Source organism: Hypanus sabinus, chromosome 4 (genome assembly GCF_030144855.1).
Source record: "Hypanus sabinus isolate sHypSab1 chromosome 4, sHypSab1.hap1, whole genome shotgun sequence".
Lineage (NCBI taxonomy): Eukaryota > Metazoa > Chordata > Chondrichthyes > Myliobatiformes > Dasyatidae > Hypanus > Hypanus sabinus.
In genome coordinates this window covers 144,538,486-144,551,914 of record NC_082709.1, presented here as the reverse complement: position 1 = coordinate 144,551,914, position 13,429 = coordinate 144,538,486, and the positions used below count along the sequence as shown (strand labels likewise).

Below are 13,429 nucleotides of genomic sequence, written 5' to 3'. Positions count from 1 at the left end.
AAGCATTGGCCCACATCTCAAGTTTGCAAAAGACTATCTGGATGTCCCACAATACCTCTGGGACAATGTTCTGTGGACAGATGAAATAAAAGTTGAAATTATTAGCAGAAGTGCACACTGCTATGTTCAGAGGAAAAAGGGCACTGCACACCAACACTTACACCTAACCCCAACTGAAGTGTGATTGAAGGAACATCATGGTTTGGGACTGCTTTGCTGTCACAGGGCTTGGACAGCTTGGAATTGTTGAGGGAACAGTGAATTCAAAATTGCATCGAGACATTCTGCAGGAGAATGTTGGGGTAGCGGTCTATCACCTGAAGCTCAATAGAAGTTGAATGATGCGACAAGACAATGATCTGAAACAGGAGTAAATCAATAACAGAATAGTTTAAAAAGAAGAAAATTCATGTTTTAGAATATCCAAGTCAGAGTCCAGGTCTTAACCGAATTAACATGCTGTAGCTTGACCTCAAGAGGGCTGTTCGTGCAAGGTATCCCAGAAATATTGATGAGCTGAAGCTATTTTGTATGTAGGAATGGTGTAAAATCCCTCCTTGCCATTGTGCAATTCTGATCTACAGCAACAGGAAACTTATTGCTGCTGAAGGAGATTCTACCATTCATTAAATACAAGGATTCACATACTTCTTCCAGCTTGGGCTGTGAATTGACAATGTGTTCAGTAAAGACATGAAAAATACAATTGTTAGTGTGTTATTAGTTTAGGCAGATTTTGACTATTATTTTGACCCAGACCCGCTATTACAGCCATATATCCTTCCTTGGAATGTGTCTCCGCCACCAACTGACTCCAGTTGGCTTCAGGATCTGATATTTTGACTATTATTATGACTTAGCTGAAGATCAGACCACATTATATGATTGATTAATGCAGAAAACCAGATAATTACAAAGGGTTCACAAATGTTCTCCCCCACCGCCTTATTTTCACCATGGACGTCCGGTCCCTATATACCTCCATCCCCCACCCGGATGGTCTCAAAGCTCTTTGCTTCTTTTTGGATTCCAGACCTAACCAATTCCCCTTTACCACCACTCTCCTCTGTCTAGCGGAATTCGTTCTTCGTCTCAATAATTTCTCCTTTGGTTCTTCCCACTTCCTCCAAATCAAGGGTATAGCCATTGGCACCCGTATAGGTCCCAGTTATTCCTGCCTTTTTGTTGGCTTTGTGGAACAGTCCATGTTCCAAGTCTATATGGGTATCCATCCCCCTCTTTTCCTTCGCTACATCGACGACTGCATTGGCGCTGCCTCCTGCACGCATGCTGAGCTCGTTGACTTCATTAACTTTGCCTCCAACTTTCACCCTGCCCTCAAATTTACCTGGTCCATTTCTGACACCTCCCTCCCCTTTCTTGATCTTTCTGTCTCCATCTCTGGAGACGACTTGTCTACTATAAGCCTACAGATTCTCACAGCTACCTGGACTATTCCTCTTCCTACCTTGTCTCTTGCAAAAATGCTATCCCCTTCTCACAATTCCTCTTTCTCCGCCTCATCGGCTCTCAGGATGAGGCTTTTCATTCCAGGACGAAGGAGATGTCTTCCTTTTTTAAACAAAGGGGCTTCCCTTCTTCCACCATCAACTCTGCTCTCAAACGCATCTCTCCCATTTCCCGCACATCTGTCCTCACCCCATCTGCCCGCCACCCTACTCGGGATAGGGTTCCCCTTGTCCTCACCTACCACCCCACCAGCCTCCAGGTCCAACGTATAATTCTCCATAAATTCCACCACCTCCAATGGGATCCCACTACCAAGCACACCTTTCCCTCCCCCCTCTTACTGCTTTCCACAGGGATCGCTCCCTTTGCGACTCCCTTGTCCACATGCCCCCCCCCCCCCCCATCCCTTCACACTGATCTTCCTCCTGGCACATCCTCGTAAGCGGAACAAATGCTACACCTGCCCTTACACTTCCTCCCTCACCACCATTCAGGGCCCCAGACAGTCCTTCCAGGTGAGGTGACACTTCACCTGTGAGTCGGCTGGTGTGGTATACTGTGTCCGGTGCTCCCGGTGTGGCCTTTTAAATATTGGTGAGACCCGACGCTGACTGGGAGACCGTTTCACTGAACACTTACGCTTGGTCAGCCAAAGAAAGCAGGATCTCCCAGTGGCCTCACATTTTAATTCCATGTCCCATTCCCATTCTGATACATCTATCCATGGCCTCCTCTACTGTCAAAATGAATCCAAACTCAGGTTGGAAGAACAACACCTTATATACTGGCTGGGTAGCCTCCAATCTGATGGCACGAACATTGACTTCTCTAACTTCCGTTAATGTCCCTCCTCCCTTCTTACCCCATCCCTGACATATTTAGTTGTTTGCCTGTTCTCCATCTCCCTCTGGTGCTTCCCCCCCCCCACTTTCTTTCTCCCGAGGCCTCCCATCCCATCCCTTCTCCAGCTCTGTATCACTTTCGCCAATCACCTTACCAGCTCTTAGCTTCATCCCACCCCCTCCAGTCTTCCCCTATCATTTTGCATTTCCCCCTCCCCCCACTACTTTCTAATCTCTTAGCATCTTTCCCTTCAGTTAGTCCTGACGAAGGGTCTGCTGTGTTCCACCAGCATTTTGTGTGTGTGTTGTACAAATTTTCTCTTCGTGGTTTTTAATAAATGACCTGGATGAGGAAGTGGAGGGATGGGTTAATAAATGTGCTGATGACACAACGGTTGGGGGTGTTGTGGATAGTGTGAAGGCCTATTCAATTCAAACCCCCCACCAGCTGTTAACCTACCAACTAGCACATTTTGGTATAGGGAGGAACTGAGAGCACTCAGGGGAAGCTCATGTGGTCACTGAGGAAACATGCAAACTGCTTACATATGATACTTAAGATCAATATTGAACCCAGATCCTGGGCAAGGTTGTGGTGGCGGGTAGTAGTATGAGCACAAGCAAAACTGGATCCAAAGTGTCAGCTCAATTGTGATTTGGTTGCAGTTGAGTGTTGCAGTGACTCATAAAATCAAATCTTTAGGAAGACTTGGCAGCTTGTGTGAATGTTTAGCCAGGATAGTTAACCAAACAATAGTAACAAAGGGAATGCCAGAACAAGAGTAAGTTATCTTCATCTGAAACAATAACAGTTCCTATTTCCACTGGTGTTGTTTGACCTGGGTTTTTCCAGCGTTCTCTGTTTGTATATCATATTGATTCAGTTTTTCTTGTTCTGTGTTAAAAGGACCATGCAGCTTATTGTGCTTCCATTTTGACTCAATCTGTCAGAGACATTCCCTTTGTTCTGTAAATCCTTCAATTCCTTTTCTTCTGAAAGCTAATTTGTATTCAGCTCTTTCCTAATTCTGATGTAGGGTCACAGGCACAAAACATTAACAGTTTCTTTTTCTATATGTTGCCTGACCTACTGAATTTTTCCAGCGTTTTCTGTTTTCATATTTTCATCATGTACATTTTTAAACATTTCTATAACAAATTCTCATTAGCTGGAAACATATTGAGAAGTTTTATCATTTAAGGAATAAGGGCTCCTGTGCAATGAATCAAGCTGTCACGTTGGCTTTGATATTAACTGAACTGCTGTATTGCAGGAAGACCAATGGTTGGAAATATAACATAATACAAAGAAATTATACTGTTTAATCATCTTGGTCTGAATATCCCCAGTAACTCCTGGCCATACAGATCAGGAAAGTTTCAGAATTGATATTGCACCACTGCAAAATTAGCTGGTTCCAACCATCGTTGGTAGCAGTGGCATCTCTGTTGACTTCAAATTCTCCACAATTAGAAAGAAGCAGATCAGGAATTTAATTCTTTCTAAATAGTTTTGTGGAGTCTACTTGTGTCCATCACTTGAACATTGTTAGGCTCATTGTTGTGATTCCCATGATTGAATGCCTACAATATTCATTTTTAAGCTCTACGTTTACATCTGGGCAAGGTACCATAACATAGCTCCATTTGTAGGATTATAATCTGAAATGTTTTCGGGCAAAGTTTCAGAGTTAAATAAGTGAGGATGGTTGGAGTATTCAGGTGTACTTGTAATAGTATAATGGTTGTACATATGTTGACTAGTAACTAAATGTTGCTTGTCAGTAAGAATTAGAGACATAAAAAACTTGTACCTACTTGAAAATGAATTGGAAGATTATGGATTTGTGCATTAGTGGGTCTCATAGATTTATCATTGTTAAACAACTAATGAAATTGAAGATAATTTCAGCAGTTTAATTGTTCCTCAGATTCTTTATTATTTACGCATGTGAATATTGCTGAGAAGCCAGTATTCATTGTCCATTTCTAATTGTCTTTAAGAAGATGGCTGTGAGCCATGACAGTCTTTATTGAGAGAGTACTACTTGTATATAACAATAGGACGGTGATGTATTTTCAGATTACGATGTTGATTCAGAGGGAGTGTACAGATAGTGCTGCCCTGCACCTCCTGAGCATCAGATTTATGGCCAAAGAGGTGTTGGTGAATTGCTGTAGTGAATATTACAGGCAATACAGACCTCAACCATGGTCTACCATTGGAAGAGTTTGCTTAGGGAATGAAGAAATAGACTGCCATTGGCCTGGATGAATGCAGCTCCATTAATATGAAGCTGAACACAGCCCAGGGTAAAGCAGCTGCTTCATTATCATACATCCAGCATCCAAATAATTCCTTCCCTCCGTACCTAATGGTTGCAATCTGTGCCATCTTTAAAGAGTACTGTGTCGAGGCTGCGTGTATAGCACTGCTAAAGCTGTAACCATTACAATGAATGAGTGTTGGACAAATGGGAACGCCATCACACTGCATGTGCAGATTTCTAACTTGGAAATGTATTGTTGTTTCTTCATTGTGTTGGGATCATGAAACAACAGTCAGCCCTCCTTATCCGCAAGGGATTGGTTCTGGGACCCCTCGCGGATACCAAAAAACATGGATGCTCAAGTCCCTTATTCACCCTGTCTCAATGTGGTGGATCTTAAGACCCAGAGGAACCCCAAACCTTATTTAACGTGTCTCAGTGCGGTGGACATTAGGACCTGGCGGCAGACCTCTAAGTCAGCAGTGTTTCTGTTTACGAAAGTAATCACGATCACGATTGAAAATAAAGTGGAAATAATAAAGCGATCGGAAAGAGGTGAAACACCATCGGTCATTGTAAAAGCATTAGGCTAAGTCGGTCAACGATCGGAACAATTTTGAAGTATAAAGTGAGAAAGGCTACAATTAGTACTAAGCAACGCAGTGGCTTAATTATTGAGTTTTGGGTTTTTGATTCTCCACATCAACCAGGCACGAATGGAGAGCACACTCGATAACGGTCTGTCACTGGATCGAACGTGGGAACTTCCGTTCCCGAGCCTGGCGCTGAAGCATACGTTCTTAAGTGTTTTATATGCATAGAAAGGTAAAATATATACTATATGCTAAGACAAACCTTTGACTAACTGAAGCTAAAAAATACCAGAATTAACTGGTCCAACTTGCTTAGTAAGAGAACTTCCGATTTTTTTTGATCCCAGTCCACAATAACCCACGCATATCCTCCCGTATACTTTAAATCATCACTGCATTACTTATAATACCTAATACAATGTAAATGCTATGTAAAATAGTTGTTATACTGCATTATTTAGGGAATAATGGCAAGAAAAAAATAGTCTGTACATGCTTGAACAACAAGTGCTGGAAGAGCACTTCCGGGTTTTCTCGATTCGCGGTTGGTTGAATTTGCGGATGCGGAACTCGCGGATAAGGAGGGCCGAGTGTACCACCCAAGCAGCGGTGTTGGGAGCATCTTTTCCCAATTCTACTTCCCCATTTCCTCAGGGGTATATGGGGATAAAATATAAACTGTCATCTTACCTGCAGCAAGTAGATAGTGAAACTAATATAGTGGTCAAATAATATCTGTATATCTAGAGCTTAGTTATGAAAGCACACTGGTCACCTGATTCTGATGAAAAGCAATATCACCTATTAAAGTTTCAACTGTAGGTAAATTTAATTTTAATGGCCAAGTAGAGAAACATTGTACATCAGATTGCAGTATAATGGGAATGTTTATGTTATGTTATGAAGATGGAGTGCAAAGAGGAGAGATACTTTTAGTTCACAATTGTGACAAAAATGAGTGTAAATGAATTTTAATATTTCCTGTATCTGATGCTGGTCAAAGTGTAACAGTTCTTGTAAGTTTTGAAATCACTGTGCATGAAGAGAAGATAAAACTGTTGATATTATAGTAAACATTTATCAATTACTAGTTCAGTCTCAAGAAAATTATGGCCATGCATTGAGCATTATAAGGGTTTAAGAAAGGAGTTTTCCCAAAATGGTGTCAAGGAAAAGCCAATTTGGTTACATTGGCTGTCTAGAAAAGCTATATCAAAAATTCTAAATCCTAACTAATACACATTTTCACTACCAGGAGGGTTTATAACCAGAGGCTAAAATTTCAATATTAATGACAAATAATCTAGTGCCAAAATGACAGTTTTTCAGTAATAATTCATGGTCAGGCATGAATTGTTATAAAGTGGTGGAAGTAGCTTAATGACTTTTGAAAGGAAATATTTATGTAGCTAGGGAGCTGTTTGGACCATTGTTGGATTCAGTAGGTTGCTGACTCAAGTTATAGTTGTAGTTTGTTCATTCCACTGAACTTTCAGAAACCTATGCATGGTTAAAAATAAAAACGAATCATTTGTATACTCTAGGACAGAAATTTGTGAAGTCTCGAGCCAGTTTGTAATTTGCAGTGATCTCTTAAGGGACTGTTTGAAAGCTATCAATTCCACATGAATGTGTCAGCTAAATTTCCAATATATGGAGACCTTTTAACTTTTTAAATCAGTGAGTGCCAGGTGAACTATGTCAGTCATTCCTAATCGGTTGCATATTTGTTTACCTCAAAATCAAAGAACAAGAAGCCCATATTCACCACAGTACATTATTTAGTAGTTTACTTTCTGCGGATCAGTTAATTATCATGCATATACAGTGATTGTGTAAGGTTTTATGTGTGTAATTATGTAAGTTTGTTTGAAAACGATGAATCCTTTTTAATGAATGCACCTTTGTATATTTGAAACTAGGATATCTAAATTTGTTTTTGAAACTCAACCAACATCAATTGTGAAATTTGTCTGCCTGACATTTCTGAGGCACTTTTTTTTCTCGTATAGTGGCCAAAATATATGTTGTATTAATTTAGTTCCAGCTTGGACTTGTTTTGTTATATCAATAATGTTGTGATATATGTATAACTCTTCAATAGGTTTGGACTCTAGCATTGGTATATAAAATAAATCTCTTGTTAAAATATTTTTGTACATTTATTTTTGAAAAACTATACGCTTCAATATCTGTGTAAGCAACTTCAGTAAGTGATCCGATATCATTGGTTTGGCATTTCTGTTTCGCTTCTTTAATAAATGCGCATGGAGAAAGTCAGCAAGATTCTGGAGTAGGTTCATGTATAAGCATTGGTTGTGGGGGTAAGTGTGCAGATGGAGATGGTAGTGGAGTGGGGCACCACCATATTAAAATGCAATTTACATTTTTTAATTTATATATTGTACATGCATGAAAAATCCATTTTAGTGTGTATTTTTGAACTGTATGATCAATGCTGCAAGAAGTTTGTTTTTCGTCTTTCACATTCTATAAATGGAGTACACAGGAATTAGTGGGCTAAAAGCGTCAGCCAGTTTATAAACCACGTTCTTTCATTGATCACATTCAAAATAAAGTGGAAGGTAGGTTTTTAAAAGTAATAGTTGGTAATTATTGATTTGCACATCATCCCTCTTCAAAGTTTGAATTAAAAAAGCCACAAATCCAATATAGTCTTTGTGTTAATAAAGTTGAAAAGATTAATTAGTCCTGAGCAATTTCAATTTTGCAATAGTTCTCTTTTTTTTACTTCTTGTGCAGCCACACTGCGTGTTACTTGCTTCGAAGGAAAATTCAGCACCTGTGAAACTTGGTGGGTTTGGAGTGGCCATTCAGTTAGGAGAATCTGGGCTTGTTGCTGGAGGTAAGAGCAAAATCATCCAAGCATCAACAAAGAATATTCCTAATGCATGCCAGCAGAGTCAGTGTGCATTCAAGAAAAAATGTGAACAGGTGAGACAGTACAGTCTAAGCACCGTATAACCAACTATGGCAGTACAAGTTAAATGCAAAGGACATGCAAGTGATGAATGTGCCACAGGAACAGTATGCCCAGAAAGGAAAGTTGGTTGTGTAGGTCTCACTCAGTACAGTGAAGACTGAGAGAGGAGTAGCATAAGCGATCTTGGGGATCCAAGCAACAAAACACTAACAAATGTAGGCTATTAACAGCTCAGAATAAAGTTAAAATGTTGTTAGTGAGTTATAGAAATCTGATTATACAGAAACAGACTAGAAACAATACAGTTCAGCAGACATAGCCTTTTATCCGTCTAAAGAAATGTAATGACACTGGAGATCCCTGAGAACCATGAGCTAAAAACAATCATTTTCCTGAATATTAACTGGAACAAAGTCCTATTCTTGTCCAGATTGCTGAATTTTAAAAGTTTACCTGCCAACACCTAACCATTAGGCTTATCCAGCTCTGCAATTCTTCCAGATTTTGCTCTCCTTCAACTTTTGCATGTTCCACATTATTTGATATTCATTGATCTTTTTCTGTATTGTCATTGTGTAAAGCCAAGTAAGATGCATATCATTATCCTTGTAAATAACTGGCCCTATATCTTATGGTCTTCTGCTCTTATATCTTATGGCCCATCCATCCATCCTTTTGGACATTGGGGAGAAATAAAGAATTACCTTACATTTTTGTAATTTGTCCTCAGACTCTCTGGTAGGAGTCACTGGCCTAATTAGAATATCTTATCCAGACAGCCTTGATCTATGACAGAGATCCATTTTTGAGAACTGTTCATAACCTGAATTTTTCACAATTCAGAAATGAACAGTGTGTGGAAGAATGCCACAGTGATGGGGGAGTGAGCAGCCACAGGAACAGCAGATGCCAACGACCCAGTGAGTGAACGAGTGAGTCTGCTCAGCACTCTCACCTATGCTCAGCTCATTCCAGCTCCTGATTGTTGTGGTGTGGAGATAAGGCACACGCAAATGACCCGTTCCACCAGGCAGAAGATGCCTGCAGTTTGCAAATCCATTCCATCTGCCCCCAGACGCTTGTAGTATGTACGGGTGTCCTCAAGTCAGAAGCTAATAACCTGGGGAGGGCCTGTGTGCAGAATACAAAGCACACAGATATATCTCAATTTAGAATCTCCTTGGATAAATACAGTACAAATCTGCGCAAGATATTAAGTGCAGCAAAGGCATTATTTCATTGCTATAACAACTAAAGTGTTTGCAATTGAATGTAATGTATTTTCCAGAAATACACTATTGGCCTAATGTAAAAACAGATATAATGCTATATAGTCTTGACTAAATCTACCATTGCAAAAAATACTGCATATTTAAATATATTCCATAACGAATCCACTTAAAAACCAAAATGTGATCATGCTCTTCCCTAAATATTTGTAGCTTTGAATCTGTGGGAAGTAATTAGAGCAAAGGTGAAACTTGTTTGAATTTTTGAATACATCTGTTCTTCTTAAATTTTCATTTTGATTCTACTCCACTTTGGACTATATTGTTATATACTATTTAGAATTTATATTGCAATCAACTTAATCCAGTGTTTGACAGTTGATTCTCCTGGCTGCCTAATTATTGTTGTTTTATAATTGCATTGCTTGAGTTCTTTATGTGTGAAGCTGAAAAAGTATTCAACCCCTTTCCTCTGGTGCAATACTGTATATTACCTTACCAACTCACCCAATTTGTTGATGTAGAAAATTGGAGAATACCTGTTTGCAATGAATTCATTAGAATGATTATCCCCTTTCTTTGTAAGGACCAACCATATGGTAGATTTTCAACAGACCAAACCAAAATGAACATAAAAGAGCAGTCAAGACAGGTCAGGAAAAGAGTAAAAGAGAGGCACAAATCTGGGGAAAGGTACAAGACCATCTCAAAGGCACTGAACATGCCTTGGATATAGTCCATCATGAAAATGTAGAAAAATTATGAAACCACAGTCAGGCTGCCCCTCTAATCTTAGATGCTAGAGAAGAATTGTATTTATAAGAGAGGCTACTGTGTCGCCATCAGTCACTCTGAGTAAGCTCAAAGTCAGTGGCTACAACCGGAGATGAAGTTCATGGCTCCACAATCTCAAAGGCCTTGCACAAAAATGCTAGTTACGGAAGAGTGGCAAGGAAAAAAACTAGCTTAAAAAAAAGTAAAGCCTTGCCCATAAAGACTTTGCAAAGAGTCACTTAGAAGATACAGTAAAGATGTGGAAGGAAGTGGTCAGATGAGATTAAAGTGGATCTTGGCCTCAACATTAAGCAGTATGTGCATCAGCCAGATAACAACATCTCTACTATAATATGGTGGAGGTAGTATCATGTTATGGGGATGCTTTTCAGCACCAGGGACTGGAAATCTGGTCAGGACTGATGGGAAGATGAATGCTGCTAAATACAGAGAGATCCTGGATAAAATCCTGCTAGCCTCTACCAGAAAGCTTAAACTGGGGAGGACATTCATCATTCAGCATGACAATGAACTAAAATGTACTGCCAGAACATCCATGGAGTGGCTTCAAATGAAGAAAATTGATCCCCTTGAGTGGCAGCAATCCTCTAATATCCCCTCTGAACTTCCCACCCCTTACCTTAAAGCCATATCCTCTTGTATTGAGCAGTGGTGCCCTGCCTCCCAATCTGCTTCTCGGTATCTCTGCTGCTACCAGGGGGCCTATAGAATACTCCCAATAGAGTAACTGCTCCCTTCCTGTTCCTGACTTCCACCCATACTGACTCAAAAGAGGATCCTGCTACATTACCCACCCTTTCTGTAGCTGTAATAGTATCCCTGACCAGTAATGCCACCCCTCCTCCCTTCCCCCCTCTCTATTCCTTTTAAAACACTGAAATCCAGGAATATTGAGAATCCATTCTTGCCCTGGTGCCAGCCAAGTCTCTGTAATGGCTACTACATCATAATTGCATGTATGTATCCAAGCTCTCAGTTCATCAACTTTGTTCCTGATGCTTCTTGCATTGAAGTACACACACTTTAGCCCTTCTGCCTTAATAGCTTTACACCCTTTATTCTGCTTCTCTTTCCTCAAATCCTCTTTATAAGTTAGATCTGGCTTTACTCCATGCACTATACTTGCAGTTCTCGCATGACCTTTATCCTCCTCCACCTCACTACCTGCTCTAACACTCTGGTTCCCCCCCCCCCCCCGAAAATCTAGTTTAAAACCCCCCCCCCCCCCCAGAGCAGCACTAGCAAACCTTCCCGCAAGGATATTAGTCCCCTTCCAGTTCAGGTGCAGGCCATCCCGTTGGAACAGGTCACACCTTCCCTGGAACAAGGCCCAATTGTCCAGAAACATGAAGCCCTCCCTCCTGCACCAACTCCTTAGCCATGTATTTAGCTGCATTATCTTCCTATTTCTAGCCTCACTAGCACGTGGCACAGGTAACAATCCTGAGATTGCAACCCTGTAGGTCTTGTCCTTCAACTTTGCGCCTACCTCCCTAAACTCTCTTTGCGGGACCTCCTCCTTCTTCCTATCCACGTCATTGGTCCCCACACAGACCACAACATCTGGCTGCTCACCCTCCCTCTTGAGAATACGGAGAACTCGATCTGAGCTATCACGGACCCTGGCACCAGGGAGGCAACAGACCATCCGGGATTCTCGATCTCTCCCACAGAACCTCTTATCTGTCCCCCTATCACTACTGCTCTCCTCTTTTCCCTCCTTCCCTTCTGAGCTGCGAGTCCAGTCTCGGTGTCAGATGCGACCACTGCAACTTGTCACTGGTAGGTTGTCCCCACCAACTGTATCCAAAACGGTATACTTATTGTTGATGGGAACAGCCACAGGTGTGCTCTGCTCTTCCTGTCTATTCCCCTTCTCTCTCCTGACAGTCACAGCTACCTGTCTCCTGACTTTTAGGGGTGATTATCTCCCTGAAACTCCTGTCTGTTACAGCCTCTGCCTCACGAATGATCCGAAGTTCATCCAGCTCCAGCTCCAGTTCCCTAACTTGGTTTGTCAGGAGCTGCAGCTGGATGCGCCTTTTGCAGGTGTAGTCATCAGGGACAACTGTGCTCACCCTGACTTCCCACATACTGCAAACGGAGCACCCAACTGCCCTAACTGCTGCCTCCATTACCTACTTCTAAGCTAATTAGATTAATTAAAGGAGCTTACCCAGCCTTACCTCACTTGGGAGCAAGCTTGTCCTCAGCCTCTGCTCACTGAAGCTTCTTGAGCCAAAGCCTTCCTACTCTGTCTCCCACTACTCTGTCACCCGCTCCGTTAATACCCCTGAGAAGGAGATGGGGAAGTAGGATTTGGCAAGATCCCAAACCAATGAAGAAATGACAATATATTTCCAAGTTACAAATCTGCACAAGGGAACACACAAGTGATGGTGTTCCTATTTGCCTATCACTTGTTCATTTTAATGTTTACAGTATTAGATGGTGTTATAGCAGAATCTATATTATATATAGATGGCACATTACAGCTATTATGTGCCCACTATTAGACAAGTGTAGCACAGCTGAATGTTGCTGTGTAATTTGATTATTGTAGACAAAATAAGAACTCAGTTCTTATATAGTAAATTGATTTGTCTGCAATGGGCCTCAGTAATTTTATCGGAAACTTTTACCTTGTTTAAAGTGCAGTGGAGTTACCTCGGAGGTAACCAGGAGATTTAACCAAACAAATTAATTTGCAGAATTAGTATTGTTGTTCCTTTGCTTTACATCTTTGATCACCACTTGAATGATTCCAACTTGATGCCATGCCTGCTGTTTCAAGACATCTACTGATAAAAACAACAGCTTTGAAAGTTGGCCTTTATTTTCTGCTTGAATTATTTTGTTCAGGTCGTGTAGGAACACCACACTTCATGGCACCAGAAGTTGTCAAAAGAGAACCATATGGAAAGCCAGTTGATGTTTGGGGTTGTGGTGTGATACTTTTTATTCTTCTTAGTGGCTGTTTGCCATTTTATGGAACAAAGGAAAGATTATTTGATGCTATCGTCAAAGGAAAACACAAGGTAAAATGGAATTTTTGTGTGTCATGCTGGCTGCTGCTTGGAGTTGCTATACTAAACATTGCAATATATTGTTAGCTTTGTGGTAATTCTTTGCAGTTTCACTGTGCTCAGGATTCTTATAATTTCCAAACTCAGTTTATGTTTCACTAGTCCTGCTGCGATTATAAACAACTTTTACTACATATTCCAAACCTCTTTTTATATAATGCTGTTAATAAATAAACTCATGTGACTATTATATGAAAATG

General features: G+C 40.8%; 1 protein-coding gene across 4 annotated transcripts in view; it reads left to right on the top strand.

Annotated features, from left to right (window-relative positions):
* Positions 1-13,429, top strand: part of caska (calcium/calmodulin-dependent serine protein kinase a) — a 411,874-nt gene that overhangs the window by 219,075 nt on the left and 179,370 nt on the right. For all 4 annotated transcript variants that reach the window (XM_059968272.1, XM_059968271.1, XM_059968270.1 and 1 more), the window contains exons 6-7: positions 7,939-8,041; positions 13,006-13,181. In XM_059968272.1, the coding sequence (XP_059824255.1) occupies positions 7,939-8,041; positions 13,006-13,181 (279 nt within the window). The remainder of the gene's footprint in view (positions 1-7,938; positions 8,042-13,005; positions 13,182-13,429) is intronic.